The sequence below is a fragment of the Bipolaris zeicola genome, assembly GCF_000523435.1.
Source record: "Bipolaris zeicola 26-R-13 unplaced genomic scaffold scaffold_17, whole genome shotgun sequence".
NCBI lineage: Eukaryota > Fungi > Ascomycota > Dothideomycetes > Pleosporales > Pleosporaceae > Bipolaris > Bipolaris zeicola.
This window is the reverse complement of record NW_006912066.1, coordinates 1-25,615: the sequence shown is the minus strand read 5'-3', so window position 1 is coordinate 25,615 and position 25,615 is coordinate 1. Positions and strand designations below refer to the sequence as shown.

Genomic DNA, 25,615 nt, shown 5'->3' with positions numbered 1-25,615 from the left:
AAGACATAGTCTGAATCATGAATCTATCCAAATACATGTTCCATAGCATTTCACAAGAGCTTGAAACTACCATGTAACACTCGCGGCAGCTTAGTCGGAATCACTCTCGAATTCAGGTACATTTGGGTCTGGCGGAAACACACTGTTAGTCAGGGATCGTTTATAGGTTACTCAGTTTACAGTGCCCACCACATACCTCTTAGTGCCATGTACTCAAAGGTGCCACTGGCTTTCTCCATCAAGTTATCTTTTACTAGAGCTAATTGCTCGTCTGGAAGCAGGGTATCCGTATCTGCCATGTCGACAGACAGACGAATACCTTGGTTCCCCGGGCCCAACCTGTCTATGAAATCCAACAAGCCATCCATGGTGAACTTTGAGATACCGGAGATTGTGACGGTGCGGAGATTGGGCAGGCTGGCTAGATGTGGAAGTACGTCGTCGTTGAGCTCTAACCCGCTGACGTACAAGTCTTCGAGCAGGACGAGATCGGCGACAATGGTTTTGAGATGATCGTCGCGCAATACCTCCGGAAGGATCAGGTGCAAATCGCGCAATTGGCGGAGCTGCCTCAAAGATTCAACAAGAATATCAAGATCGTCGCGAAACATGCCTTCTGTGTCGCCACTCAGGAACAATACTCGTAGGGAAGACTGTTGATGCACAAGAGCCTGATGGAACGACTTGTGGTCTTTGAGCGTGTAGGAGTCTATCTCTAAACTGCTGAGTTGAATCTTTTCCTCCAATAGCACAGGGGTAATAATGGCGGCTCCGGACTGTAGTTTAGAGAAGCTGAGACGCTGGAGGTTTGAACACTTTTGCAGCCATGATATGGTTTCAAGGAAGACGTCGTTTTCGGTTGCCTCGAGGTCAACGGTGCCATGCATATCTTCGATTCGCAATGTCTTCAAAGCCGTACATCCTTTTAGGAGAGCCAGGTGCGGTATTGAGTCTTTGGTCACACATAGGCGAAGATCTTCGAGCGATTTTCCATGATTACTCAGTGCGAGGAACGTCTCGGCGCCTGCTTCAACATCGCTAATGGTTTGTAGCGTTTGCAGCGTATTAGGTCGCATAGAGGAAAGGAACTTGGCAAACTTTTGGTCATTGTTAGTAGAGCGCCATGTGTAGATCATCAGAGAATTGAAGTGCGGGCAATGCTCGTAGATGGATGCGTGGACTAGCTCGTCTTCCAGTGGCTTGCCATCCCATAGTTCGAGGCTTTGTAGCCGTGGGAGACGCGGTGTCCATCGTACAAGAGCACCAGGTTGAACTCCACGGTGTTAGTTGTTTCTTCAATTCACTTGAGCGAGCTTGTACATACGTTCTCCACTAATCACCTCGAGAGTGGGCGTGTGTTGTGTCACCACTGCAGAGTGTCAGAATCTCGAACACAGTATGAGATTTAGATCACAAGCACACCTTCACCAATGGCATCGATGACGTCCGCTGTCTTGATTCGCGTAAACTTCCTGCCTTTGATGTTCGTCAGGGTCTCTGTCTTCTCAAACTGCTTCAGTGGGCCAGCGAAGAATTGTCTATGGGTGTCAGTGTCTAACTCAGAAGGATGGCCCGCATGAGACTGGACTGACTTTGAGATCTTGGCTCGGAATTGGTCATCTTCGAGAAGGTAACCGAGATCGCGGAAGTCAAGCGATCTGATATAACGACAATATGGGAAAAGAGTGGCGCCAAGGCTCGAGGCAACAATGGACCGCCATAAGATGGACCATTTCTGGATAGTAAGTAGGTTAGTGGCGGCCGGTAAACCGTAGAGATCTTCCCCGCCACCCCGAACCGGTGCAAGATGGTGAGATCTTTTGTTCGTATCAGCAAAGATGATAATCAACTGAGCCGGACTGGTGTCAAGTACTTGTACAGTTGAGTTAACGCAGGGACGGCAAGGGCGCGGCTCGCACAAGCGCAGTTGAAGAGGGTATCAAATTGCTCCTGGCTGGCGAGTTCCTCGCATAAGAGATGTAAGATATCGTCTGGGAGCACCGCTTGAGCCATGACGTCTTGGATGGGCTATTCATGAAGTTATGTTGTTTACCATACTCCGAGTAGCAGGCGCGATGATGTCAATACGCTAGCGCGTCAAAAACGCGGTCTTTCCGCTTTCGGCCACCTCACAAGCGCTGCTGTATGACATGCACTGCCCTCGCCACTATGCGAATAGTCATACGACATGGTCGTTCTCAACTTTACCCTCACCCCCGAGGCGGCTTCCAAAGTCCATGATCTTCTTGTCTGTCTAGGCAAATTCAGCGACACCGTAGCCATCGAAGCGCGTCGAGAAAAGGTGGGTTTGCCGTTCTTCTTCAAAGTCAGCCCGTCGGCTCATATGTTTCGTCTCAGTTCACATTCACTGCACTCAACTCTTCTAAATCCGCATATGCCGCCGTTACTTTAGATGGTAGACAATTCTTCGCCAGCTACGAGTGTGTCCCAAGCCATGGCGGACCTGAGGGTCGCTTCACGTGCAGCATGTACACCAAGGCCCTCTTGTCAGTGTTCAAAGGGCGCCTGTACGATCCAGTAGGGCGGGATGGTGCGATAGACCGCTGTGAGGTGAGCGTGCAAGAGCGAGAGAACGAGACACAATGTCGGTTTATTGTCAAGATGGTTTGCAACCAGGGTGTTATCAAAACATACAAGCTCACCTACGAAGCTGTGGAGGTGATGCATGCACTATTTGATCGGTCGGTAGCAAAGAATCGGTGGACCATGCACGCTGGTGCTGTGAGAGAGTACATCGAGTATTTTGGTACCAAAACCGAAATGCTCGACATATTTGCAGGAGACGACGGTCGCTGCGTATTCAAGAGTTATACCGAAAAGATCTCCAACGGAAAGGAGATCTTGAAGCACCCACTTGTCACAGCCGTGGCCGTCAACACATCGGATTTCGAAGAGTTCGTCGTGCAATCTGGCATACATATCATCATCAACGTCAAAGATTTCAAAGCCATTGTCATGCACGCAGACACTCTAAAGACAAACCTGAGAGCCTTCTATTCTCAGCCAACCCGGCCGTTACAATTCAGCTATGGATGCGATGGTCTGTTTTGTGAATTCACATTGATGACTTCGGGCAATTACACCGCTGCTCCATCCGCACCCATACCTGCCCCCGCGCCTCAGACAACACACAACAGGAATACACCTCGTACACCATCAACAACGACGATGGAGCGTGAAGGTAGTCGCAGCTTTCAGTCTGATATGCCTCCACCAGTGCAGCCGGCATCTCGGCGCGAGGGTTCAAGCCGCCTAGGATCTCGCCAGACCTCAGTTCAGGCGCAGTCGCCGCATCGCGATCCCGAAAGTCTTTTCGTACCTGAAGATGAGGATGCGGCATGGGCGCCTATGGATTATGAGAAAGAAGAGACTCTCGGCTGGGATGCCAGTGCCACCCACGATGCATCAGCTTTCCCAACCTTTACAGATAGCGGTAGTACTTCGAGGGCAAATACGTCTGAAAACAATGAAGTATTCGAGCCCACACAGCGTGTATCACAGGTTAAGGGATTATGGTAACTGAGTGGCATGAGTGGAAGCATTGCAAAGTGTAGAGAAGATAACTCGAAAGTTCCAGCAGACACTACATAGCTGGACTGCGTTTGGATATTATTCTGCACATTTTTAGATAAAACGACATACTGGTACAATAATATACGTGTGTAAAGTAATACATGAGTCTCCGGCAACTCTTTTCTATTTTGTCATTAGAAGATGGCTACGATGTCATCAAAATTACTAGAGGATTGCCAGTTTATATCAAGAGCCGAGTATTTATCATTTGCGGCTATACTGTTCTTGCAATGTCCATGTGTGCCAGCAACATGATATGACGGAATGACGTGGGTCTCGCGTACCTACTTACCGGCGGATGGTGGGGCTCAAAGAGAAAACGGCAGACTCTCACCATTCCAAGCCCGCAGTCTTGGAACGAAGCAAAATCTCGCTACAGTCAACTTCCAGTTGTTCCCAATGCCGCCGAAGCGTATCCTGGTAATTGCTGGCTCAGATAGTTCGGGTGGGGCGTACGTACGCATACATGCATCCGCCCCTCCTTCAATCAGCCAGTTACACTAACTATCCACCCCTACCAACAGCGGACTAGAGGCTGATCAGAAGGTTATTGCAGCACATGGCTGCTATGCTATGACTGCTACTACCGCGTTGACAGCACAGAATACGCTAGGTGTGCAGGACATACATCATACACCCCCGGACTTTGTGAAGAAGCAGATTGATGCTGTTTGTGATGATATCGGAGCCGATGTTGTCAAGACTGGTAGGTCTACAAACAGATGATAGAAAAATGCGTCGATTTCAAGACGAGGAATCTCACGTCTTACAGGCATGCTTGCGTCGGCAGAGACGATCAAGATTGTCGCCGACGCGTTGAAGAGACACAACATTAGCACGAGTGTTGTTGACCCTGTACGTTCTGGTTACCCATTCGATCTGGATGATTAGACACGGTCTGAATCAAATTCTAGGTAACGGTCTCGACATCGGGTTCACAACTTCTTCCTGAAGCGGCGGTTACAACACTGATCGAACATCTTCTCCCTCATACAACGCTTCTAACACCAAATCTCCCAGAGGCAAAACTTCTTTTGAAAGCTGCAGGCGTTGAATTGCCGGACCCGCAGAATATTGATGACATTATCGCAATGGCACGTCATATCCACGAGAGAGGACCCAAGTGGGTGTTACTTAAGGGAGGCCACCTACCATTAACACGCAGTCATTTTGTCAGTAAAGAGGAGGCGGACCGGGAAGTAGTACTAAATGTGCTAGTTGGAGACAGTGGAGTCACCTTGATAGAGAGTGATTATTTGCAATCGAAGAACACCCATGGCACAGGGTGTTCACTTGCTTCAGCAATCTCGTGCAACCTTGCTCTCGGTATGCCTATGATCAAGGCTGTCAAGGAAGCCAATCGATACATTGAAGCCGGAATCAAAACAGCGATGGATATCGGGCGGGGGAGTGGGCCGATCAATCATTTCCATTCAATATACACTCTCCCTTTCACTCCCGGTAACTTTATCTCCTACCTACTTGATCGAGATGAAGTACAAATACCATGGAAAGAGTATACAGAGCATGAGTTTGTTCAGAGGATGGGAGATGGAACACTACCACTCGAAAAGTTTATGTACTATCTTGTGCAAGATTACCAGTTCCTTGTAAGTCCTCTAGTCCATTCATGTTAGGTAGCTTTCTACCACAGAAACAGCTGACGATGTTATAGGTTCAATTTGCAAGAGCTACCGCTCTCGCAGCATACAAGTCAAGCAACCTCAAAGATATTGGTCAGTCCGTCCAACAGGTTGTCACTCTCCAAGAGGAGATACAGCTTCACATTGATTTCTGCAAAGAATATGGACTCTCCGAAGCCGATATTATCAGCGAGGAAGAGGACCAAGCTACCACAGCATACACGCGCTACGTTCTTGACATTGGCATGTCGCAAGACTTCCTTGCCTTACAGATAGCCCTTCTCCCTTGCCTGATAGGCTACGGCATCATTGCTAAGCGACTATATGAGGACCCAAACACGGTCAGGACTGGCAGTAGATACTGGAAGTGGATCGAGCAGTATGTAGCGGATGAGTACAGGGGTGCGATGATGAGGGGAAGCGAGCTTGTGGAGAAACATGCAGCAGGCCTAAGTCCAAGCAGAGTGGAGGAACTAGCTAAAGTGTTTGTCCATGCGACTAAAGTAAGTACTGATGAAAAAGTGGGTGGTTGATGAGTGCGCTAACGGAGAGCAGATGGAAAGAGGTTTCTGGGACATGGGATTGCGGGCTGGCAAAAAGGTTTGAATTGAGTTGAATAGATGGGTTGCGGATGCATACCATGTCACCCTATTACTGGCCATAGGCCATGCTACCATTTCAACATGTTTGCTGCAACGGAGACTCTAGCCTTTTACAAAAGTCAATGCATCGACGACGGAAGGCCCGTGGGGCAGCCTCTATCTGAAGCGGTGAATGCATTGCTTGTTGCTGGTGGTGTTGTTGTTGGTCTTCTTCGTTCGCTACGTGTCGGGCGTCATTCGCATCAGAGCAGCAGCCCCACCAACAGTAATATGGAGGCGCATGTCAAATTTTGCAGCCTCTCGGTGGAATGGTAGTGTGTCTGCAGTTCGGCCCAAGGGTGGCGAAATGGAATTCTTGGTGACTTCCCCGGCCTGATAACGGCAAGTTCTGCGCTAACCGGAAATGGCCAGACCCTTCGCCCTAGCGCCGCTAGCGTCTCAAAAAATGTGCAAGCGCAACAGAGGCAAGGCAACTTTTCCTGGCGCGTTCTGCCCTTTCACTTCTTCTCTCATACACCTTCGCCCTCTTCTATCAGTGCTTCTTTTATCGCACAACCCGCGACACTCTTTCCGTCGCTTTACTACATCTTAATATACCCTCGCGGTCTCAGATCTCGAAACACGCTCTCTTAGACCGAACGGCGCTCCTTTGACGCCAGTCTCTACCCAGCACACACGCACATCATGTCTTACGGCGGTGGATATGGCGGCGGCGGTCGCGATGGCGGCCGTGGCTACTCAAACGGGTACGACTACAGCAATGCTGGATATGGGTCTTATAGCAACTCGACAAGCCAATATGCATCGTACGGGTACGACGATTCATCCCCTTTACACGGGAAAGGCATCACAGTCGTGCTGCATGGACACCCTCCATCTGCTACATTTCTTTTTTCGGATTCTACGCGCAGTCACAGTCCGGAGGCCGCGCCGCTTTGCTTGCTTTTATATGTCAAGCACGCGGTCACGTACTTGCTGCGACAACGTAGAATTCTCCCTTCGTCACACACCACCTCTTTTCGACATTTGCTAACAGTTTTCTTAGTGGTGGATACGGCGGCGGCTCCAACGGCTACTCTGGTGGCGGTGGTGGTGGTGGTTACGGCGGCGGTGGCTATGGCGGTGGCGGCTATGGTGGTCGCGATGGAGGTGACCGCATGTCGCAGCTCGGCCAAGGCTTGAAGCAGCAGCAATGGGGTATGTCGATTTGCAACACAATTCACGGAAAAAATAGCGCTAACGTCTGAACAGATCTCGACGCTCTTCCCAAGTTCGAAAAGTCCTTCTACAAGGAGGATCCCGCAGTCACCGCGCGCTCCGAGGCTGAGGTTGCCGAATACCGCAAGGAGCACCAGATGACTGTCAAGGGCACAAACATTCCCAAGCCAGTCACAACCTTCGATGAGGCTGGTTTCCCATCTTATGTTATGAACGAGGTCAAGGCTCAGGGCTTCGCAAAGCCTACTGCTATTCAGGCGCAGGGTTGGCCCATGGCTCTCTCTGGTCGCGATGTTGTCGGTGTCGCTGAGACTGGTTCCGGAAAGACCCTCACCTACTGTCTTCCCGCCATCGTCCACATCAACGCCCAGCCTCTCCTCGCTCCTGGCGACGGTCCTATCGTTCTCATCCTCGCTCCCACACGTGAACTCGCTGTCCAGATTCAGCAGGAGATCAGCAAGTTCGGAAAGTCTTCGCGCATTCGAAACACCTGTGTCTACGGAGGTGTTCCCAAGGGTCCTCAAATCCGTGACCTTGCCCGTGGTGTTGAAGTGTGCATTGCCACTCCCGGACGTCTTATTGATATGCTCGAAGCAGGAAAAACGAACCTCCGCCGCGTCACTTACCTCGTTCTGGACGAGGCCGACCGCATGCTTGACATGGGTTTTGAGCCTCAAATTCGCAAGATCATTGGCCAAATTCGTCCTGATCGTCAGACTTGCATGTGGTCGGCTACATGGCCCAAGGAAGTCCGCCAACTGGCTGCTGACTACCAGAAGGACTGGATCCAGGTCAACATTGGTTCCATGGACCTCTCTGCTAACCACCGTATTCAACAGATCGTCGAGGTCTGCACAGAGTTCGAGAAGCGTGACCGCATGGCCAAGCATCTCGAGACTATTATGAGCGACAAGGAGAACAAGATCCTCATCTTCACAGGTACCAAGCGTGTTGCGGACGAAATTACGCGATTCCTTCGTCAAGACGGCTGGCCGGCGCTCTGTAAGTTAATCTTTTGCTTGTCGAGTAAACACTGCTAACATGATTCTAGCCATCCATGGTGACAAGGCGCAAAACGAGCGTGACTGGGTCCTTAACGAGTTTAAGACGGGCAAGAGCCCAATCATGGTTGCTACTGACGTAGCTTCCCGTGGTATCGGTATGATTGCAAACCTCCAACACTCCCTCTTCCCCAACCCCACCTCAACTATTATTATGCGTGAACTGCCATTGTGCTCTGCTTAGGTCGTCTTGTGCGCTTGTTACACTCGCTCCCATGACATCGTCCAGGGCTTGCATCTCTCTCGAATCTGATCCCCAGGGATCCTTGGTCACGCTGGTGAGGCTTATAGTCTTCGCTACCTTCTGTTTCTGGTACTACCGTCGTATTACTGAAGCAAGCTGCCTGAGATATTTGACTTGATTAAGTCGCAGTCTCTTCCAAGGGTTTCCTAGACCAGGAGATATCCACAGCCTTCCCACTGGACTTGATGCCGTGATCTTCGTTGTAGCGCACAGAGACGGTTGCATGCAACATACTGCAGCTTCACGCGATCCAATCATGATCGTCGTCCGCTCTGTTTTTTTATCATTCACTAACCTTTGCTCTCAAAGATGTTCGCAACATTACTCACGTGTTCAACTATGACTACCCGAACAACTCGGAGGACTATGTCCACCGCATTGGTCGTACTGGTCGTGCTGGCGCTAACGGAACTGCCATCACCCTTTTCACTACAGAGAGTATGTACATTCATGTCCATTATTGATAGTCAATTGCTAACAACGACTCAGACTCCAAGCAAGCTCGTGACCTCGTTCAAATTCTTACAGAGTCCAAGCAGCAGATTGACCCCCGTCTTCATGAGATGGCCCGCTACGGTGGTGGCGGCGGTGGTGGTCGCTGGGGAGGTGGCCGTGGCCGTGGAGGAGGCCGCGGCGGCGGTCGTGGTGGTAGGTTTTCTTGATCCTTGTGACAACGAACAGACTCTAACTGGTACATTAGGCTGGACTGGAGGTAACGGTGATCCCGTCCGCAACAGCCGCTGGTAAACATGCTGTCGACGGCGCTTGCTTGTCACGCCATCAGAACGATGAGCATCGATTTCAATCCTTGTTAGGCGTTGGAGGTCGTCATTTCGGACTTGCCATGTTTCCATCCCGTTTCCAAGTTCGGCTGAAAGCTGCTGCACGTTCTCAGGCTCTGTCATACGCTGATACCCCAAAGACAGGGCTGTGATGTCGGCTTGGCAGAACAGTTCTCCTGCATATTAGACTGGTATAGGTTTCCTTGTTTATGATAGCTGCATGTATGCCGCAGCTGTCCGCAGTCATTTCGTCACGTTGCATTGTGGCGCCGGCGTTTACGTCCAGAAAAAAGAAAAGTTTCATCAGGTAATAGTCAATATAGAATGCATTATGTCTATGACAATTCTAGTTTACTACCTCATTGTGCTGCTATGATATGTGATGCGTGTTGACTGCTATTGGGTGTGTTATGTATTGCCCTCATATCTTGAATAAAGTGTTTTCACAAGTCTAGATCTGTATTGTCATGTTGTATATCTTGTCAAACTCGATCGTCAGTCCATTCGTTTATTCATCTGCTCCATGACCTTGTTGCAATTGAAGATCAGCTTTTTTTCATCATTCTTTTCTTACCCTTTTTTGTTACTTTAGCCAGGTGTTGGCACGATAAAGGTGCACGTGGTGAATCAACTTGCAGCTGCAAATACTATAGTGAGGAAGCGGATTGATTGATTGTATCTGTTATCGTGTTGAGTATCTACAGTACCTCCGCGCACGGGCCAATAGGCGGTGACGACGCCTTTGCCAGTGCTCGTGTCGACCAATCAGTGTCGCGGATCAGTAGGACTCAAAGTCGAGTCCTAATTGATTCCAACACCAGGAAAATAAATCGATTTTGTTACATCATATAGACTGAAAGTACTCGCCTGACGTTCTCCATATGAAAAACAAGATGCAGATAGATAATATACAATCAACATTTACGAAGATTGATTAAACCGTAGGATATCGGTTTTTTTTGTCTTCTTACATTCCCCCCTTATCGTCCCTACCTTTTTTTTCCTTTCCTCCTAAGAAGTTCACTCTATATATACCGGATGTATTCCCGTTTTCAAAAAAGAAAAAAAACCCTTATATTTCGATAAAAACGTACTCAACTGTATTATTTGCGCAAGTGTTACAAATTACTCTCTCTCTCTCTCTCTCTCTGGAGGGGGGTTTTTTTTTTTAAAAAAAAACAACAACAACAGCACTCTCAATTTCATAGCTTACTTATGTTTCGAGATTTTCTAGATGAATACTTGATGATGTATGCGATGGAGCTAGACCCCAAAAAAATATGGTTAGGAGTGATATATGTGCGTGTGCGAGTTGATTATTTTACAAGTATAAAGTTAAGAAAGGGTTGGACATTATTAGAAGGGGGTAAGGGGGTAAAGAGAAGGGCTCTGGATGGGGCATGGTATAGTGATGTGGGATACGAAGTTAAAATCACAGATAGAGTAGGTAGGGGCAGGGAGGATGGGAAAGTGTAAAGTGGATTTACTTTCTGAGATACATTTTGTGGGGTTGATAGTGTAGAGAAGAGCTGAGGATGTATAAAGTGAGTATGTGTGTAGAGATCGGGGTGTGAAAAGGGAAATTGAGTACGGATATGTGTGATGTCAGCGTTTGCTCTTTTCGTCAACTTTGGATGTGAAGATGTGGGGGGGGGGGGGGGGGATGTTCAAATGTAGTCTTATGGGAGATTTTAGGAAAGGATGAGAAAAGAGAATGATAAGGAAGGAGAGGAAGATGATAGTAGAGATGGACAAGGAAAGAAGGAGGAGGATAAGAAAAGGTAGAGAGCAGTACCCGGGGTAAAACAGAAGACTTCTGACTTTACGATGAAATACGTGTAGTGTTTATTTTCACATGTCAAGAAGACATATACTCGAAAGCAGAACATAAACATGTGGTACAGATAGAGTAAGGGACATGGTATTCTGGACACCAAAGCCAAGTTTAGACTTCACGAATGAAGTCGAAATAGAAGATACGAGTTACAATTGTATTCACTACTAATGGGTGTTTCCGCTGTTCTCTCCCACAAGCATCACTGTGAGTTTGCTCATCTTCCCAAATTATGTTGAGATGATGTGCATCACACAGAGCATCACTTTCTCACCAGACAGTCTGCGATAGCAAAACATTCCAATAGAATAACTGCGTAGTGGAAATGCTCCGCGGAAATTGCAAAAGAAGCACTCATATACTCTTGGAAGATACCAAATAGGGGATGAAGGGATGAATGGCACACATGATCAGAAAGGGTGACCTCACCACACCTCCGTGGACAAGGGCAATCAAAATATCGGTGAGAAATGATGTTCATACACCTTTCCAAGTAGGGATCTCGAAATTGCAGCATGTGCAATGAAACCCCGGAGATTGCAATAGGGCGCGTGGAGCAGGATCATGGCGGGGTTGCTAGCGGACGCAATACACAAATGAGAAAAGTGAGACATTTTTTACTCTCCTTGGCTTCTGATAGCCCGACTGGGCAAGCATCAGATGTAAGCAAGTCTGAGCAGGGTTGAGATAAAGTGTAGACTAGGAAAGGTCCGAAGGATACCGGATATCTGAACAATGGCCGGGGGAGGGGGAAAGGGAGGCCCGCGGATCGGGGTGGCGATTGTGAGATGGCGCAAACGCCATGAGATCCATGGAGCGGGAGAGCCGTCTACACGTAAACAAAGTAATCGGTCATATTTGTCGGCGTGTACAGATGAGCATCGTCAGGGCGAGGAGCGTCATGTGCGTTGACATTGTCTTTGAACGTGGAACTTGATCCTGGAAAAGCGTGTACAGGTGTTATCCGCGTGAGAAGACACGTTGATCAGCGTGTGGTGTCGTGCAGTAGCAGGATCGGTCTAATTGTTAACCTGCAGAAGATGATTTGCATGCTTGGCTCTGGATCAACCACTACGTGACCATGGTCTGGAACTCTCTCAACCGTTTTTTGACAATACCAAGCAAATAAAGCGTATCCCTGTAAATTTTGCCATGCCGAGTGCTGCAGGAGCTGTAGCTGTAGCCAGCAATCGAGCCATCTGTCGTATTTGGTGGGTGCGTCTGGCTTGTTCCATGGGGCAGTTAGCGGAAGCCAGTCCGGTTGTCGACAAGCATTCGTGGTCAATGACGGTAGCGTACATCCAAGCTTGGTACCAAAAGTATCACCCTGGCCACAGTCATGTGTCGGAGGCGACTTGTTAGAACGGTTAAGTTTGGCATCAGATCTAGACACCATGTCCAGATCTATGCCGTGCGTTTCTGTATACGGGGTCAATGAACCTACACATGCGATCTGCAGCACTGGGGCCGGGAGTGTGCAATCCGAACCAGCAGACCCAAAGTCTGAATATTGCTGCGCCCATTTCCGAGACTGGTGCTTTGGAATTAATTTCAGGAGAAATGACGCGTGTCAACCAGAACAAGGACTTTGTGGAGCAGCTCGATGCTGTCCTGTCATGCACTCCGCATATCTGAGGTGCAGTGGATGCGGTTGGTTGACAGATGGCCAGGCAATGGGGCCTCGTGTTCAGAGGTGCGTCCTGCTTGTCGACCTGGACCCAAGTTACCATGGTCGAGCGCTAGGTTCGCGCCAGCAATCGGTGGGATCGGGGCGGCCAACTGGAAGCCGTTTCATCTTGTGATTGTGTAAACTAAAACATAACAAGCTTTATCGATTTTCGCCGGCGGGGGCGAGGGGACAATTTCCATGTGTTGGGAACTGTGGATAGGCGACAGAAGCTGTTGCACACGATTCAACCGGATATTCGAGGGTCAAATGTGACGTTGTAACTCTCGAGTGCAGGCTGAATCGCGTGGATGCTGTGATCGAGCAACCTGGTGGCCCTTCCATGAGGTATGTGTGTATGTGTCGTGTTTCACGTGGATTCAACATGGGAAGGTTTTGTGTAGGAGATAAAATGAGGCAATTCACACACAGTTCATGACAGGCAGATGGTCATGAAGCCGGTGAGTGAAGACTCAGATGCACTAGTGCTGCACAGTCATGGCTGGAGAGGACAAGGAAGGGCCAGGCGAAAGAGGCTTGCAGCCAATGCAACAGGTGACGACAGGGATTGGGCCAAAGACAGCGCGCAGGCCAAGCTCGCCCCAAAGGGATCTGCAAGCTGCAACGTCGGCCATTCTTCGGTCGTTCTGGATGCTGTTTGTGAGGACGCACACACACAGACACACACATACGCACACAGGTTTCCTGTACAGTCGTTTATTTGTCAGCCACATCGTAAGTGAAATGGTGTGTATGTATGTTTAGACAAGAGGGAGAGGGAGGGGTGCAAAGCATAGCCTCGCGGGGTACACCGGGCTTGGGCTCGACTCCATGGCCTTCTGTTGGTGTATCGGATGTGACGGCCAGAGGCATTGGACCCTCTCCAATAAAGTGGGCGAGTGTATGCGAGACTATGTCATGACCGATGATGATACAAGTGGTTGAGGTAGAGGAACACGAGCAAGACAGACAATGTTGCCCCCAGTACCGTGGAAAGTGTTGAGCATGTGTCGGTGGCCACGCCTTTGGTGACGTGGTTGTTTGCAGTGGGTGTGAGGAGGAAGTCGCGATGATACTGCTGCTGCTGCTGCTGCTGCTGCTACTCGTGCGTGTTTCTCTCCTGCTGCAGCCGACCAAACGAGGAAGGTCAAGGGAACATGTTGTGGTAGTGGCGTGGCGCGGAACCTACTCCGACGTTGCACACAATGCATCTCATCTCCATCCGGCACGCCCGATTAATACGACGTCGCATGTATTAGAAGATGACGACGGTGGTGGTGATGCTGCTGCTGCTGCTGCTGCTGCTGCTGCTGCTGCTGCTGCTGATGATGATGATGATGATGATGATGATGATAGTCATGGTGATTATGATAATAGCAGTATGCGACCAAGCGCTGACGTGCGTCTGGAAGTACATGCCATGGTGGTTTTCTTGATTATGTGCAGCTGAGCGTCTAGGCCCCGTCGACGTTGGCTATGTAAGTAAGGACATAGTACATACATACCTACAGCAAAGTACGTAAGTTTGTCGGCCGTCTGGCCTCACAGCGCCGGCGAGCAGCATTTACAATATATGGCTACTTTTTGCTTACAGTTCCATGCCAATGGCCCCCATGTCCAATACGGCAAGGATAGTTGGAGTCGGGCTTCTAGTGGAGGAAGAATGCACAGTCGGGGGTGGAAAAGCAGGGTAGAGGGCATCTAGCCCCCATGTTCCATGTTCCATGTTCCATGTTTGCAACGCGCTGCATGCGAGGGCATCGCGGTCGCTTCCTCATTCTATCGGCGGAAGGTAGCCCGCTGGCTGCGCCATGCCGCGTAGTCAATTACGAGGGAAGCGAATAATTTCGGACTTGTACAGGTGATGCGTGTGTGCGTCGGCGTGAAGCAATGACCAAGTCTGGATGTTTACCAAGTTGTCCAAGGTCGGTCTCCAAATCGGCCATGGTAGCGCCCGCATCGTGACACCTATGGTCTGGTAAACTCCGCGCCTCCACCAGCCGCCTCTGACACGCCATGACCAAAGGTGCGCGCTTTCGCTTCTTCCAGGGAAGCTCCGTGCATATCTCCGCCACGAGGCATCGCTCGGTCCAACTCGACCTAATGCCACCGATCCCTAGGAAAAAGCCACAGGCCATGTTTGGTTCTGCGGGCAGGGGGCGGCCCCTGTCACTGTCACTCGCTCGCTCGCTCAACTTGCACCACCAGAGCGTTCCTGGACACCAGACTGCCAGAGTTTAGCCGCCCTGAGCCCTGGAAATGCCTTCTTCTGGGCCAAGCCCTACTTTTTGTCTGCTCACAACGTTTTTGACATGGCAATGGCTGGGGGTCTTTTTTTTTTCTTCAATTTTCATGGCTGTGATACGTCGGCCTATGACTCGCGACCCAAGGACCCCTCTTCATGTATGTCATCAGTTCATACACCAGACGGAAATTGTTGACAAGACCTTGCGTGTCTCGTCAGGACGTATTTTTGTCCGCGGATCAGGCCATGAATGCGCCCGATACTTGCAAGGTGCCATGATGCTGGCCTGTGGCTGGCATGACGGGTGCGACTTGGGGGATGAGTATGTGCAGTGTATCGCATACGTGGACATGGAGTGTGTAGACATGAAGTTGAGATAGTCTAATGGCGGCGTGGTGTTCGCGTTATGATCGAGGTTACCGCCCGCTCCCGTTCGACGGCGCATGTGCAAATAGTTAGTGGCATCTATTCGTATTCATCCTGGGTCCGATCAGTCTTGGTACTGGGCAGCCAATCACATGACGGCTATCCCGAAGAGCTTCACTCATGTTGCTTCTGCTCAACAGGTGTTGAGAAAGAGAAAGGGTGGGTATTATCACGTCCTGTTTGCACCGCACAAAGCCATCTATGACGACAACACTCGAGTGCATTCAGGCGATTGTCATAGGCAAGCAAAGGGGGTGGCTGGCCTGGGTGCTCTCGGATGTTGGCAACCGGGCCAGGTGGGCTTGGGATGACCATGGCACCAGATGTACCGTTCAGCCGTTGAATATCTAGATGCGTACAAATGCCCACACAGACGAGGGCGGTGACATGGCATGTGGCTTGGAGGCCGCCAAGGCAGCAGGGTCGGTGATCTCAAGAAGGAATGACAGCAGCAAGGGAAGGGAGGGTGTCGAGACCCGAAGCGAAATAGCAGGGTGATTTTTTGCGGCCATGGAAGCCGGAGCAGTAGTAGAGAAGCAGGAGATGCAGTGGCAGACAAAACAGCAAGGTTTGCGGAATTGCGAGAGGGTGGGGGCCAGATGCACCAGAGTCTTGTCTGCTGACAGCAAAACGGGCATGGATGGAGGATGCACAAGGAGAAAATCACGATACGACAGCGGTATGCTGAAGTTTGCGAAGGCGAAAGCGGGGGTTTGAGGCGAGGGCAGGACGGCCCATGCGACATCTGGAGGGAGGGTCAAGGATGGGTTAGTGGATCTGGACATGTGAGATGCCGTAGCTATGATGCCGGGCGCGGCCACCAGAAGCATGGACACTCGGGCCTTGCGTTAGTGGATGGGGCAGAAAGTAGTCGGTCAGAGTCATGTGGAGGTGAGTAAGTAGTGTATGTGTATGTAGGTAGGATATAGGATGTAGGATGTAGGATGTGTGTAGTAGAAGCAAAGGATGGGCGGCGAGGCTGCGAGGCTACGAGGCCTGAGGAGATGTCAACGTCTTGTGGCATGCCTCTCTGCCGGACGTTGTAGGTTGCTTTTCGCCTTTTGGCACACCCTCATATTCACTCACTCACTTACTCACTCACTCACACACCCACACGGCAGGCCAGAGGCATGTGCGGTCCGGTGCAGTACGGTCGGGATTCGCTCTCATGGACGCATTGGGCCAGTCCTGCCGGCGGGCGAGGTCTGTGCCATGTCCAATATTTGCATGCAGTGGTTTTGCAGGCCGCTCTTGCCGGGGGGCCCGCAGAAGCCCGCTGGCCGGGTGGTGAAGATTGTCGACGCGGTGATTGCAGATTGTGTGCAGCCGCGGGCGCAATTTTTGGCGTTTGGGCATGGGCGTGCAGCAGACGAGGCCGGTGGTGTACATGTATGTACTTGAGTATTGTACTAGGCATGTATGTATATGGGCAGAGTGCTAAGTCGCAGGTGCATGCCATGTAGGTAGTACTGTGGCCCGACGTCCCTCCAGCGTGGGTTTGCCGCGTCTAGCGCGCAGAACTAGCTCTCAGCCTCATGCCATGGCTGCATTCTTCTTTGCACCTCGTATGGACGGTGACGGCGACACACGGGCAAGCCCACGCACGTTCGCACGCAGGTATGGATGGATGCGTCTGCGTACGGAAGGGTGGGTTGGCTGGCTGCTGGGTGGATGGATGGAGGGAGGGAGGGGTGCTGGGTGGGTGCACGCACGCACGCACGCACACTCACGCACACACGCACACGCACGCGACCGGCGTGAAGGCACCGCCGTCCTCGGCTCCCTGGCGCAGCGAGAACAAAACGGGGAGCAAAGGGCGGTCAATACGTCAGGACGTCGGTTAGTCAGCAGGTGCACGGAACGAGGGCGTGTCGGACTATTCTTCTCACTAGTGCCGCTCCCCTTCTTGTCGCCTAACCATCTTCTGTGTTAGCACCCTCTCTAGCCTACGTCGCGAATCTGACCTGCTCAACCACCACTACCACCACCAACCCAAGCAGTGCCTGGTACCAGCCAGTGCCTTGCCCTAACGCTGCCGTCACCCTTACCCCCCTTCCCCCTCCCTTCCACCCCAGGCCCCCAGGCCATCCTAAGCATACCAGATCGCGCACCCGCAGTGCGACTACACGTGCAACTGCCACCAAGCAACGCGATCGCCGCCCACCCGGCGCGTTCGTCACTAAGGCGCTCCACGCTCCACTGTTGCTGCTGCACCCTCGCTGCTCTGCGCTGCTGCTCTACGCTGCTCTGGTCTGCTTTGCGCTGCAACTGCACGCCGCTGCAACTGCAAACTGCACACCTCTTCGTCTGCCCAGCCCCCCCACAAGTCTCTTAACCCACGAGACCCCTCCAACGCAGATTTACCCTCCGACATCTCTCTTCTGCTGCTGCTGTCGTCGCCGCCGTTCGCCGCCACTCGCCGACGTACGCTTCCCTGCCCTCCCCTGCCACGCTCGTTGTGCGTGCCAAATCCGCACCGAACGCCGCGACAGGAGGCTGATCGCTCGGCACGCTCGGCGCAGTTGAGCATTCTGGGACACGCAGCGACTGGGAGAGAGCCACAGTGTGCGCGAAACCTTCAGTCATCGTTACCACAACGGGCCGACTGTCGCCTTTGCCCCATCGCCGCGCGCAGAGCCAGTCAGCGACGCGCATCCAGAGCGACCTCTTTGGTAGCCGCCTGCGCGCCCCTCGGCCAACAGGCCCAACCCAACCCTGGTCTCTTCGTCACTAGCGCACTCCAACCACGGACCCGCACGTCCCCCCCCTCGCGCACCAGAAGCCCACCCTCACGCTGGCCTGCGTCCCACACTCTGCTCGCCGCGCCATCCCCTCCTCGTGCTAGCCGCTCCACCCGCAGCAGCAGTCATTCCCACTGTTACGGCTCGGCTTTACCGACTAGCACTGCATCCCTGTCACTGCCTTGACGGGCGCGAATTACCTCATCGAGTGTGCTAAGGCCTGCTGGGCAAGCCGCCATTTCTTCCACGCCCCTCGATTGGCCCTCACCCTCCACGCGCACGCCACTGAGTCTAAAAGCCTTTAGGCCGCGCTCTCACTAGCTGTGTTCCAAATTCACTCTTGCCCCAGCAGACCCGCAGGTGCAAGCTCGTCCTTTCACTAGCACCAATTGTGTAACCTTTGCGTTGCACTTCACTCTGCATCGCGCCAGCTGCTCCGCGATTCGAGAGATCTCTATCCGCTAGCTACCTCCCCTGTCCCGGTGCCCTCGACCTTGCGCCTTCCGTGCATCTCTTTTCGACGGCGCATATTTGCCGAACTGCTTGTCCCTCCACCTGGGCGTCGTGGAAAACACACCGTCTGCAAATCATCCGCGTTTAACTTCCACGCTACCCACGGCCTGATCACTTCGCTTCTCCGGTTTTCTGGCTGTGCATCTCTTGGCCGAACCCAGGCTACGTCTTTATACGCTCTAGCTGCCTGTCTTCCACAGACCGCGGCAAATCATCCGAAGACGGTTCGCGACGGACATATCTCTGCAGCCATTCCTCTCTGTGGGCGCACGCATCCAACCATCCAACCTCAGCTTAGAGTCCGTCCAAGCTACCTTCGATTCTTGACCCCTCTGAACAGTCTATGGACGCACGACAAGCAGACTACCCGCAGTCAGGTTTGAGCTCGCCCTACCCAACCTTTCCTGAACCAGTTTCTGAGGGAACCTCTGCAGATCAAGCATCTGCTGCGCAATACCCTCCCCAAGGACAAGATCCTCGCTCTTCCAACCTCACACCCAGCTCAGACTACAGTCTGAATCCCTCGTCTGCTCGATCAGGCTCATTTCCCGAATACATTCAGCGTTCGTATCAACCAGCTGCTCAAGGGCAAGCTCCCGGTGGTATGGCGCAACAACAGAGTCCGTCAATGCCTATCCCAGATGGTCAAGCAAATGGCCATCAATCACCACAGCAACTCAAGTCTGACTCGGATGTACCTATAGATCCATCAATCGCCGCCCAGACGAGCCCGACTTACGCCAGTCACCAACAGCAATACTCTCCCTACACGCCCCACCACGACATGCAGCACTACCCGGGCCAACCCCAAACACCCATGGGCTACCCATCGCGCCCTGAATGGGCTGGCCATTACCCTCAGCCAGGCATGCACTACGGTCATCCCGCCTCTTCAGGTCCCCCGGCGCCTGCAATGGTTTCTCCTGTTCAGCGACCACCAACTGTAAGTCGTTATATCCCCCCCAAATACAGTGCTTCAATACTGACAGTGTGTGCGCGCGCGTACAGGGCGGACACCCCTTGTCTACAGTCTACTCATTTGTTCCCATTCCTGGCGCACAGCAACACAAGCGACCACGTCGGCGATATGAGGAAATTGAGCGCATGTACAAGTGCGGCTGGAACGGGTGCGAGAAGGCTTACGGTACTCTGAACCACTTGAACGCCCACGTTACCATGCAATCTCATGGCTCAAAGCGAACACCAGAAGGTGAGTGCTTTGTTTTTCCCTTTACTCCGTTTTCGTTGGTCAAACACGTCATGGGTTGTTGTTGTTGTGGTGGCCCTTGCAAGGCTAGTGCGCTAAGTTAGCACTTGGGATCGTGCTGGTGCAGCGCCATAGTGGTCGCGTTCCCCCCACACTGGTAGCTTCTGACGACAGAAGCTAACAAGTATCGATCCTTGCGCCTTGCCTTCTTGGCACAATATTATATGTTTGATATAGATACTAACTGAACCTTAACAGAATTCAAGGAAATTCGCAAGGAGTGGAAGGCCAAGAAGAAGGAGGAAGAGGCCGCCCGCAAGGCTGACGAGGAGCGACACCGTGCCGACGCGCAGCAGCGCGCTCACGAGGGTGGTGCCCCCGAAGCTCCCGTCTACGGACAGATGCGACAGTCAGTTGGTGTCCCCGGGCAAGCGCCCCAACATCCTCAACTCCCTCCGATCGGGTATCAGCCTGCCGCCTCTGGCAACACGGCTGCCCCTCAATACGGCACCCAAAGCCCCGGTCTTCCGGAGGGAATGGCTCAGTATGCCACCCCCAACAGCAATGCGTACAACAGTCCCAATAGTAACAGCAGCAGTTATCCACAATCGCCCTATGGACAGAATCCTCAAATGTACCAACAGAACCACTAAACATGGTCTGACAATCGGCGAAAAATGCGACTCTCAATCGAAGCCAACCTTGCACAACGGTGTGTTCAAGGCCATTTCGCTCCTTCTCGGCTACTCGCGCGAGTGTATTGACGACTCTCCTTTTGGTGGATGTTTTTCGCGACCGTGTCGCTGATTCATGCGACAGTCACAGCATCTTTCTCCTCTGGCGGTGCTTGCATTTTCACTTGGCGGCGGCTGTATGTTTTTCTACTTATGGGTGTTTTACGAGGGAGATTCAATGAACCATGATGCGCGCAGCATGGCTACGGCCAAAGTACAGATATTTGCGTAAAGAGTTAGTTATGGCTCCAAGGTCGTCTTGCATGTCCATGCCATGACGAGGGCTCTTTTTTGGGCGACATGCATGGCACGGTTATACTTTCTTCTTTGATCATATCTTTTGCGCATCTCGGTGACGAGATTTTTTCCAAAATTTTCCTGGCTTTTTTTTTTCCTTTCAGACTTTCATCATTACGGGCTAGAACAACTGCATGCGAACCGGCGCTCGAAACAGAAACAATTGACCAATCCAAATTATAACTGCAATCATAGTCCGTCACCTTGTCCTTTTGTGTACCCTGTTGCAGTGCTCACTTCACAAAAGCACACACATACACAGTGCTGGCTTCTTTGGCGACTTGTGTGCCGCTCTTGTGTTCCTCGTACAAGCAACGTGGAACGAACGAAAGTCGAGCTCATCGAGTCATACGCTCTCGGTCATTGGAGCTTATTGTGAAGCAAATCAGCAGAGCAGCCCATGGCAGCAGTTGCGCTGCCGTGACCCCCAATCTGCTCATCATCACGCAAGGTGGACATGTCGCCGTGCGCATCCTCGACCCCCTGCTCATGCTACAGTTGCACGCCTTGAATCTCATGCTTATCACTGTGTGTTTGCAACCCCCCTCCTCTCCCCTCCTTCTTCCCCTCTCAGTTATCCGAAGCCTAGGCCAGATAGGCCCGGTTTGGTTTCAAAACAATGATACGCATGTCTCTCCGCCCCTCACCCCCCCTCCCTCCACCAACCCCCCCAGTCGACGGCGAAACGAATGCGCATAGATACAGATACATGTTTTTTTATGCAAACAGCAGGCGACGTATAGGCCCGACCCAGCATGTTGCTGTGTAAGACTAAAATCTAGATGTCTGACCGGGTGTGCCCGCGCGTGTTTATGATTTCCGACTTAATAATCAAGGTTTGACGTTTAAAAGGGAAGGAATAGAGTCAGTCTGTCCCCCTCGCCCCTGCTCGCCGACATCTCTCGGCTGAATATGCATGCATGGCCTGCACGTTCGCTTGCTGGCTCACTCCCTCACGCCTCTCTCCCTCTCCCTTCTCCTCGCTCTTCACAACCCCTCATCCTTGTCTTATAGGCCGCGGCGTAGATCGCCACCATCATCGGACTACGCACCCCTCCCTATCCTTCCTCCCCCCTACCTTGTCCGCTTCAACCACCACATCACTTGCATGCTTACGAGCTGCCCTGCCCTTGCCCTCTTCCCTTTTCTCTCTTCCGCTCTGCTTTGCGCACCTTGCCACGTATGTGCCGCTGTCGCCATGGCACACCTTGTCCCCTTCTTTTCCTATTTTTACTTTTTTGCTTACCGACGCTTAGCCTTTGAGCTGCAAGGGGAAGGAATGCCAGCCCCTCGCAATCCCCCCCTCCTCTCTCGCCTATCTTTTTTTTTCGACTGCCCGAGCATTTCGCCGGCGGTCTCGAAGCGAAATATGCTGAAGTCACCTTACCTTTCACTGACCGATGAAATCAGACCACCCTCTTTGTCTGTCTTGATTCGATTGAACAGACATACACCCTTTCCTTTGCTCGCATTCTCTTTTTCTCGCCTCTCCTCTCTTCCTTGTAATCTTTCTTAGTAAAGAAATAAGGTTTGACAGGGAATGAGAGAGAACGAGCATAACCGCATTTCTCTGTGTCAGACTGCATTCTACAATTACAATGGCCACCGTTATCAGATTCTTTTTTCCGTCTAGACGGCGACCGTTTACGAGAGCAAAAAACAAACTTTACGAGCATAATAATAATTAAAGTCATACGACATTTGAAGCAGGTCAATGCCATTTTCGCTTTTGCTTGCATTTTCTTAATGGACATATTTCCTGCGGACCTGATTTGCTGGGCATGGGTACAATGGGCAGAGAATGGTGTCATTTTCTTTGCTTGGGGCGGGTGGGCGTTGCGCAATGACCCAATCAAGCTCGGCAGCTTATTCCTTTGCAAAGGAAAAAAAATATGCTTTGTTTGAAAACATGGCGTTTGTGGCACGATGTTCCGACTGGGGCGGAGGAGGGGCTGGGTGCAAAAAGTGTGTGTGCGTACATATGGGTGTGTCAGTTGAGGGTGTGTGCTGTGCGCGTAGTACACCGTATTTGCCCTATGTATGACGCACAGCTGAAGCATGATATGATGGAGGAGGGGCGGCAATGACTCGGATTCGGAATTCTGGGGGGCTAACCCATGCATACAAGAGGGTATTCCATATTATACCCGCACACCTACACACGCACGTACACATGTTCAGTAAACATGGGTTGCTGGCGACCGAGAAGGGAAACCCATGGGACTCGCCAAATCAGGAAGGCGCGTAATGACAGTGTTGTGGTTGATGCGTTATCTTGCCTTTTCATACACCGAGGCGCTGCATATTCGCCTGTCTATCCTGCAGATAGATTAAAATGCTCGCCGAGAATACGTATGCCAACCATCGGTATGCGAATATCGGCCACGGTTGGCGAGACCTCGGCGCCGTGGAGCATGCAGCAAACAGACAGACGGACAGAGTGAGTGTGTGTCTGTGTGCTGCGATACTTAGCATGGGCTTGATGGCTGATAGGATGACGAGGAATGCATGCTCGCAGTATGACGGAACCCGCCGATGGGGAAATCAAAGTGCGGCTTGTTACTCTGTGTAATCAATAACCATTACACAATCGACCTTTCCGAGACCCATTTTTTTGTGCGTTCATGCAATTGTTCGCACGGTGGCATCAGTCGAACATGACCGGAGCGATGGGATCGAAACAATGTCGCCGGCCCAATTTTTCTGCCCATGGGCCATCGCAACGACCACAGCGTGATCTGTATCGAGGTGCGGAGTGGCTTGTCGGTTAACCACTTTTCTCTTTCCTTCTTCCTCGCCTCCCGCCGCAGGACGTGCTGGAATGTGCAGGCGGATGGTGATCACATTGGGCAATGTCGTCCGAACGTCCTTGATTCATGACGGCCAGATCGTCCGAAAGCCGATCACGCGGCAAAAGTACGGCAGAGGGAAAGAAGGAAAGAATCTGCAAAGCCGAGCTGGGATGACCAGCTCAACAAAGGAACAATATCGCCGACCTTTTTCCCTTTCATGCCCATCCTTCACACCCCCTGGTGCTGTTACCTGTCCTTTGCCTAACCCGCCCCGCCCCACCTCCCCCATCTCTCCCCTCGCCAGAAGAACAGACACAGGCTTTTGTGCAATGTAAGATTTGCAAGCCAAAAGCAAAAGTAAAAGTAAAAAGGTGCAGTATCCGACAGAAGAGATACGCTAGCATCTACAAAACAATTGCATCTGCAAGATCGCCTTTTAGCGGCTCATCAACCGTTGCCCGATTAAACTACGATTTTAATGCCCCGGACGGTTGCTGGGCTCTGCGAAAGGCTCCTTTTTTGGGGGGTGCCGCCGTTGGAGATGGCGGCTTTTTCAGCTAGGCAGTGGAGCACCAGGCGCTGGGTGGCAGGCATGGTGGACATAAACGGTGCGCCAGGCCATGATCTGACAGAAGGCAACTAGCATAATTGGGCTTGCATGGGCTTGCTATGGTGTTACTGCTGGTCTGAGGGATGGTGGGTAGATCAAGCGCCGTTACACGGCAGTAGTGTTTTTGGGTCGTAGGATTCCTTCCCGATGCCACGAGGGACGAGGGGTGTGTGGATGTGGGCGTGCGCGCGTGCGTCTGGCGCTGTGCTACGGTCGGATGTCTTGCATGCTGAGGTGAGGCCAGCAGGACCAAAGGTGAGCATTACTTACGTACGTACAAGCCGCGCAGGGGGCTTGGTGATGCCCACTGTTTGGAATTGCTGGCCACATGATAAGCGGTGACTGCTGACTCTGCTCTCTTGCTCCCTTGTCTCCCTCCTCTCTGCTCTCTGCACCACCACACATTGTTTTACGCTGGTCCTCTCCTATAGGGCGGGCTTTTTTCTTTACTACCGTTCATGTCCTCACACACGCACAACAGTACATCATCGTCCTATGGTTCATGGCTACAATAACACTAGTGTTACTACAACTACAACTACAACAAACCATCCGCCGAACACATTTCATCAAGAGCCCTAGCTTACCATGTATGTTCAGAGTACAAAAAAACCTAGTCACGCAGCGCCCCTCGTAGTACGGAAACAGCCGAACAGACCAGGTCCTTTACACACATTGGTCGTCCTTAGTTAGAAAAGCCCCCCCCCCCTCCCCTAAAAAAATCTCCGAATCCCGCCGTCTTGGTCCTAATACAGAGAAATATAACACCAGAGCCATTAAAGAAAGAAGGAAGAAGAAAAGCTCCGATGCCCTGATGATGTGCATATTACATGGCTTCACCGTTTAGAAACCGGACCGCAAGTTACCCCCGCTCCCTCCTCCCTAAAAAAAAGAGGACCAAAAGTCGGGATTTGTATGGAGATGGTTAGACTAAGTATTCCTACGAGCATGGCAATGCTAGCTAGTTCTTTTTTTTTGCTCTTCTCTCTGTATTATTAGATATTAAGGACCAGGGTACTTAGAGAGAAGCCTTACCCCTGTCTACTCCGATGCGCCTTAAACTAACTCCATCTCACAAACGGAGAAAGCCTACGCTTTTACTCTAACTACTCACTCACACATGTGCGAGTTGCGCTAGTCGGGGGCGCGCGAATCCCCAAGTCAGTTTGGAGGAGGGGAGGGGAGCAGGCATTTTCCGCACCCCCCCCCCTTTCCCCCTTTCTACGGGTAGTTCTAGGTTACTTTTGGTCATCGCGCGGGCGTCCACGCCGATGGGTTTAGAAAGCCTGCTGGGGTGCGCTCGCGCGCGGGGGGGGGGTGCAAAAGGGTTAAAAGGATCGTGGTAAGCCCTTACTAGAAGAGAAAAAAAGCGTGAGCGATGGAATGGTGGTGGTTGGCCCCCCCCT

At 51.6% G+C, this 25,615-nt stretch overlaps 11 protein-coding genes across 11 annotated transcripts; 6 read left to right on the top strand and 5 right to left on the bottom strand.

Annotated features, from left to right (window-relative positions):
* Positions 1-90: 90 nt before the first annotated feature.
* COCCADRAFT_86323 (uncharacterized protein) lies at positions 91-2,013 on the bottom strand (the record flags this gene model as incomplete). The annotated part of the gene is made up of 6 exons (XM_007710375.1): positions 91-128; positions 197-1,273; positions 1,325-1,369; positions 1,423-1,538; positions 1,593-1,817; positions 1,874-2,013. The coding sequence occupies 6 exons, from the start codon at positions 2,011-2,013 to the stop codon at positions 91-93; spliced, it is 1,641 nt and encodes a 546-aa protein (XP_007708565.1).
* Positions 2,014-2,188: 175 nt separating this feature from the next.
* Positions 2,189-3,540, top strand: COCCADRAFT_86472 (uncharacterized protein; the record flags this gene model as incomplete). Its single annotated transcript, XM_007710374.1, has 2 exons — positions 2,189-2,302; positions 2,359-3,540. 2 exons carry the CDS (start codon positions 2,189-2,191, stop codon positions 3,538-3,540), a joined length of 1,296 nt encoding a protein of 431 aa, XP_007708564.1.
* A 453-nt stretch (positions 3,541-3,993) lies between these two features.
* On the top strand, positions 3,994-9,109 carry COCCADRAFT_33556 (uncharacterized protein; the record flags this gene model as incomplete). The annotated part of the gene is made up of 14 exons (XM_007710353.1): positions 3,994-4,046; positions 4,119-4,300; positions 4,367-4,449; positions 4,509-5,204; positions 5,270-5,740; positions 5,793-5,829; positions 6,510-6,651; positions 6,876-7,036; positions 7,091-7,905; positions 7,945-8,059; positions 8,109-8,216; positions 8,672-8,800; positions 8,852-9,010; positions 9,063-9,109. 14 exons carry the CDS (start codon positions 3,994-3,996, stop codon positions 9,107-9,109), a joined length of 3,198 nt encoding a protein of 1,065 aa, XP_007708543.1.
* Positions 9,110-12,259: 3,150 nt separating this feature from the next.
* On the bottom strand, positions 12,260-12,708 carry COCCADRAFT_23178 (uncharacterized protein; the record flags this gene model as incomplete). The annotated part of the gene is made up of 2 exons (XM_007710338.1): positions 12,260-12,363; positions 12,423-12,708. 2 exons carry the CDS (start codon positions 12,706-12,708, stop codon positions 12,260-12,262), a joined length of 390 nt encoding a protein of 129 aa, XP_007708528.1.
* Positions 12,709-13,713: 1,005 nt separating this feature from the next.
* Positions 13,714-14,338, top strand: COCCADRAFT_23177 (uncharacterized protein; the record flags this gene model as incomplete). Its single annotated transcript, XM_007710337.1, has 4 exons — positions 13,714-14,023; positions 14,091-14,122; positions 14,156-14,163; positions 14,239-14,338. 4 exons carry the CDS (start codon positions 13,714-13,716, stop codon positions 14,336-14,338), a joined length of 450 nt encoding a protein of 149 aa, XP_007708527.1.
* A 565-nt stretch (positions 14,339-14,903) lies between these two features.
* COCCADRAFT_86371 (uncharacterized protein) lies at positions 14,904-15,269 on the top strand (the record flags this gene model as incomplete). The annotated part of the gene is made up of 1 exon (XM_007710373.1): positions 14,904-15,269. The coding sequence occupies one exon, from the start codon at positions 14,904-14,906 to the stop codon at positions 15,267-15,269; it is 366 nt and encodes a 121-aa protein (XP_007708563.1).
* Positions 15,270-15,662: 393 nt separating this feature from the next.
* COCCADRAFT_23176 (uncharacterized protein) lies at positions 15,663-18,295 on the bottom strand (the record flags this gene model as incomplete). The annotated part of the gene is made up of 5 exons (XM_007710336.1): positions 15,663-16,060; positions 16,422-16,724; positions 17,415-17,599; positions 17,744-18,030; positions 18,257-18,295. 5 exons carry the CDS (start codon positions 18,293-18,295, stop codon positions 15,663-15,665), a joined length of 1,212 nt encoding a protein of 403 aa, XP_007708526.1.
* A 617-nt stretch (positions 18,296-18,912) lies between these two features.
* Positions 18,913-20,429, top strand: COCCADRAFT_86395 (uncharacterized protein; the record flags this gene model as incomplete). The annotated part of the gene is made up of 3 exons (XM_007710372.1): positions 18,913-19,512; positions 19,578-19,779; positions 20,035-20,429. The coding sequence occupies 3 exons, from the start codon at positions 18,913-18,915 to the stop codon at positions 20,427-20,429; spliced, it is 1,197 nt and encodes a 398-aa protein (XP_007708562.1).
* A 1,784-nt stretch (positions 20,430-22,213) lies between these two features.
* On the bottom strand, positions 22,214-22,867 carry COCCADRAFT_86374 (uncharacterized protein; the record flags this gene model as incomplete). The annotated part of the gene is made up of 1 exon (XM_007710371.1): positions 22,214-22,867. One exon carries the CDS (start codon positions 22,865-22,867, stop codon positions 22,214-22,216), a length of 654 nt encoding a protein of 217 aa, XP_007708561.1.
* Positions 22,868-22,924: 57 nt separating this feature from the next.
* On the top strand, positions 22,925-23,379 carry COCCADRAFT_33552 (uncharacterized protein; the record flags this gene model as incomplete). The annotated part of the gene is made up of 2 exons (XM_007710352.1): positions 22,925-23,247; positions 23,280-23,379. The coding sequence occupies 2 exons, from the start codon at positions 22,925-22,927 to the stop codon at positions 23,377-23,379; spliced, it is 423 nt and encodes a 140-aa protein (XP_007708542.1).
* A 777-nt stretch (positions 23,380-24,156) lies between these two features.
* Positions 24,157-24,614, bottom strand: COCCADRAFT_23173 (uncharacterized protein; the record flags this gene model as incomplete). The annotated part of the gene is made up of 2 exons (XM_007710335.1): positions 24,157-24,438; positions 24,480-24,614. The coding sequence occupies 2 exons, from the start codon at positions 24,612-24,614 to the stop codon at positions 24,157-24,159; spliced, it is 417 nt and encodes a 138-aa protein (XP_007708525.1).
* Between the last annotated feature and the right edge of the window lie 1,001 nt (positions 24,615-25,615).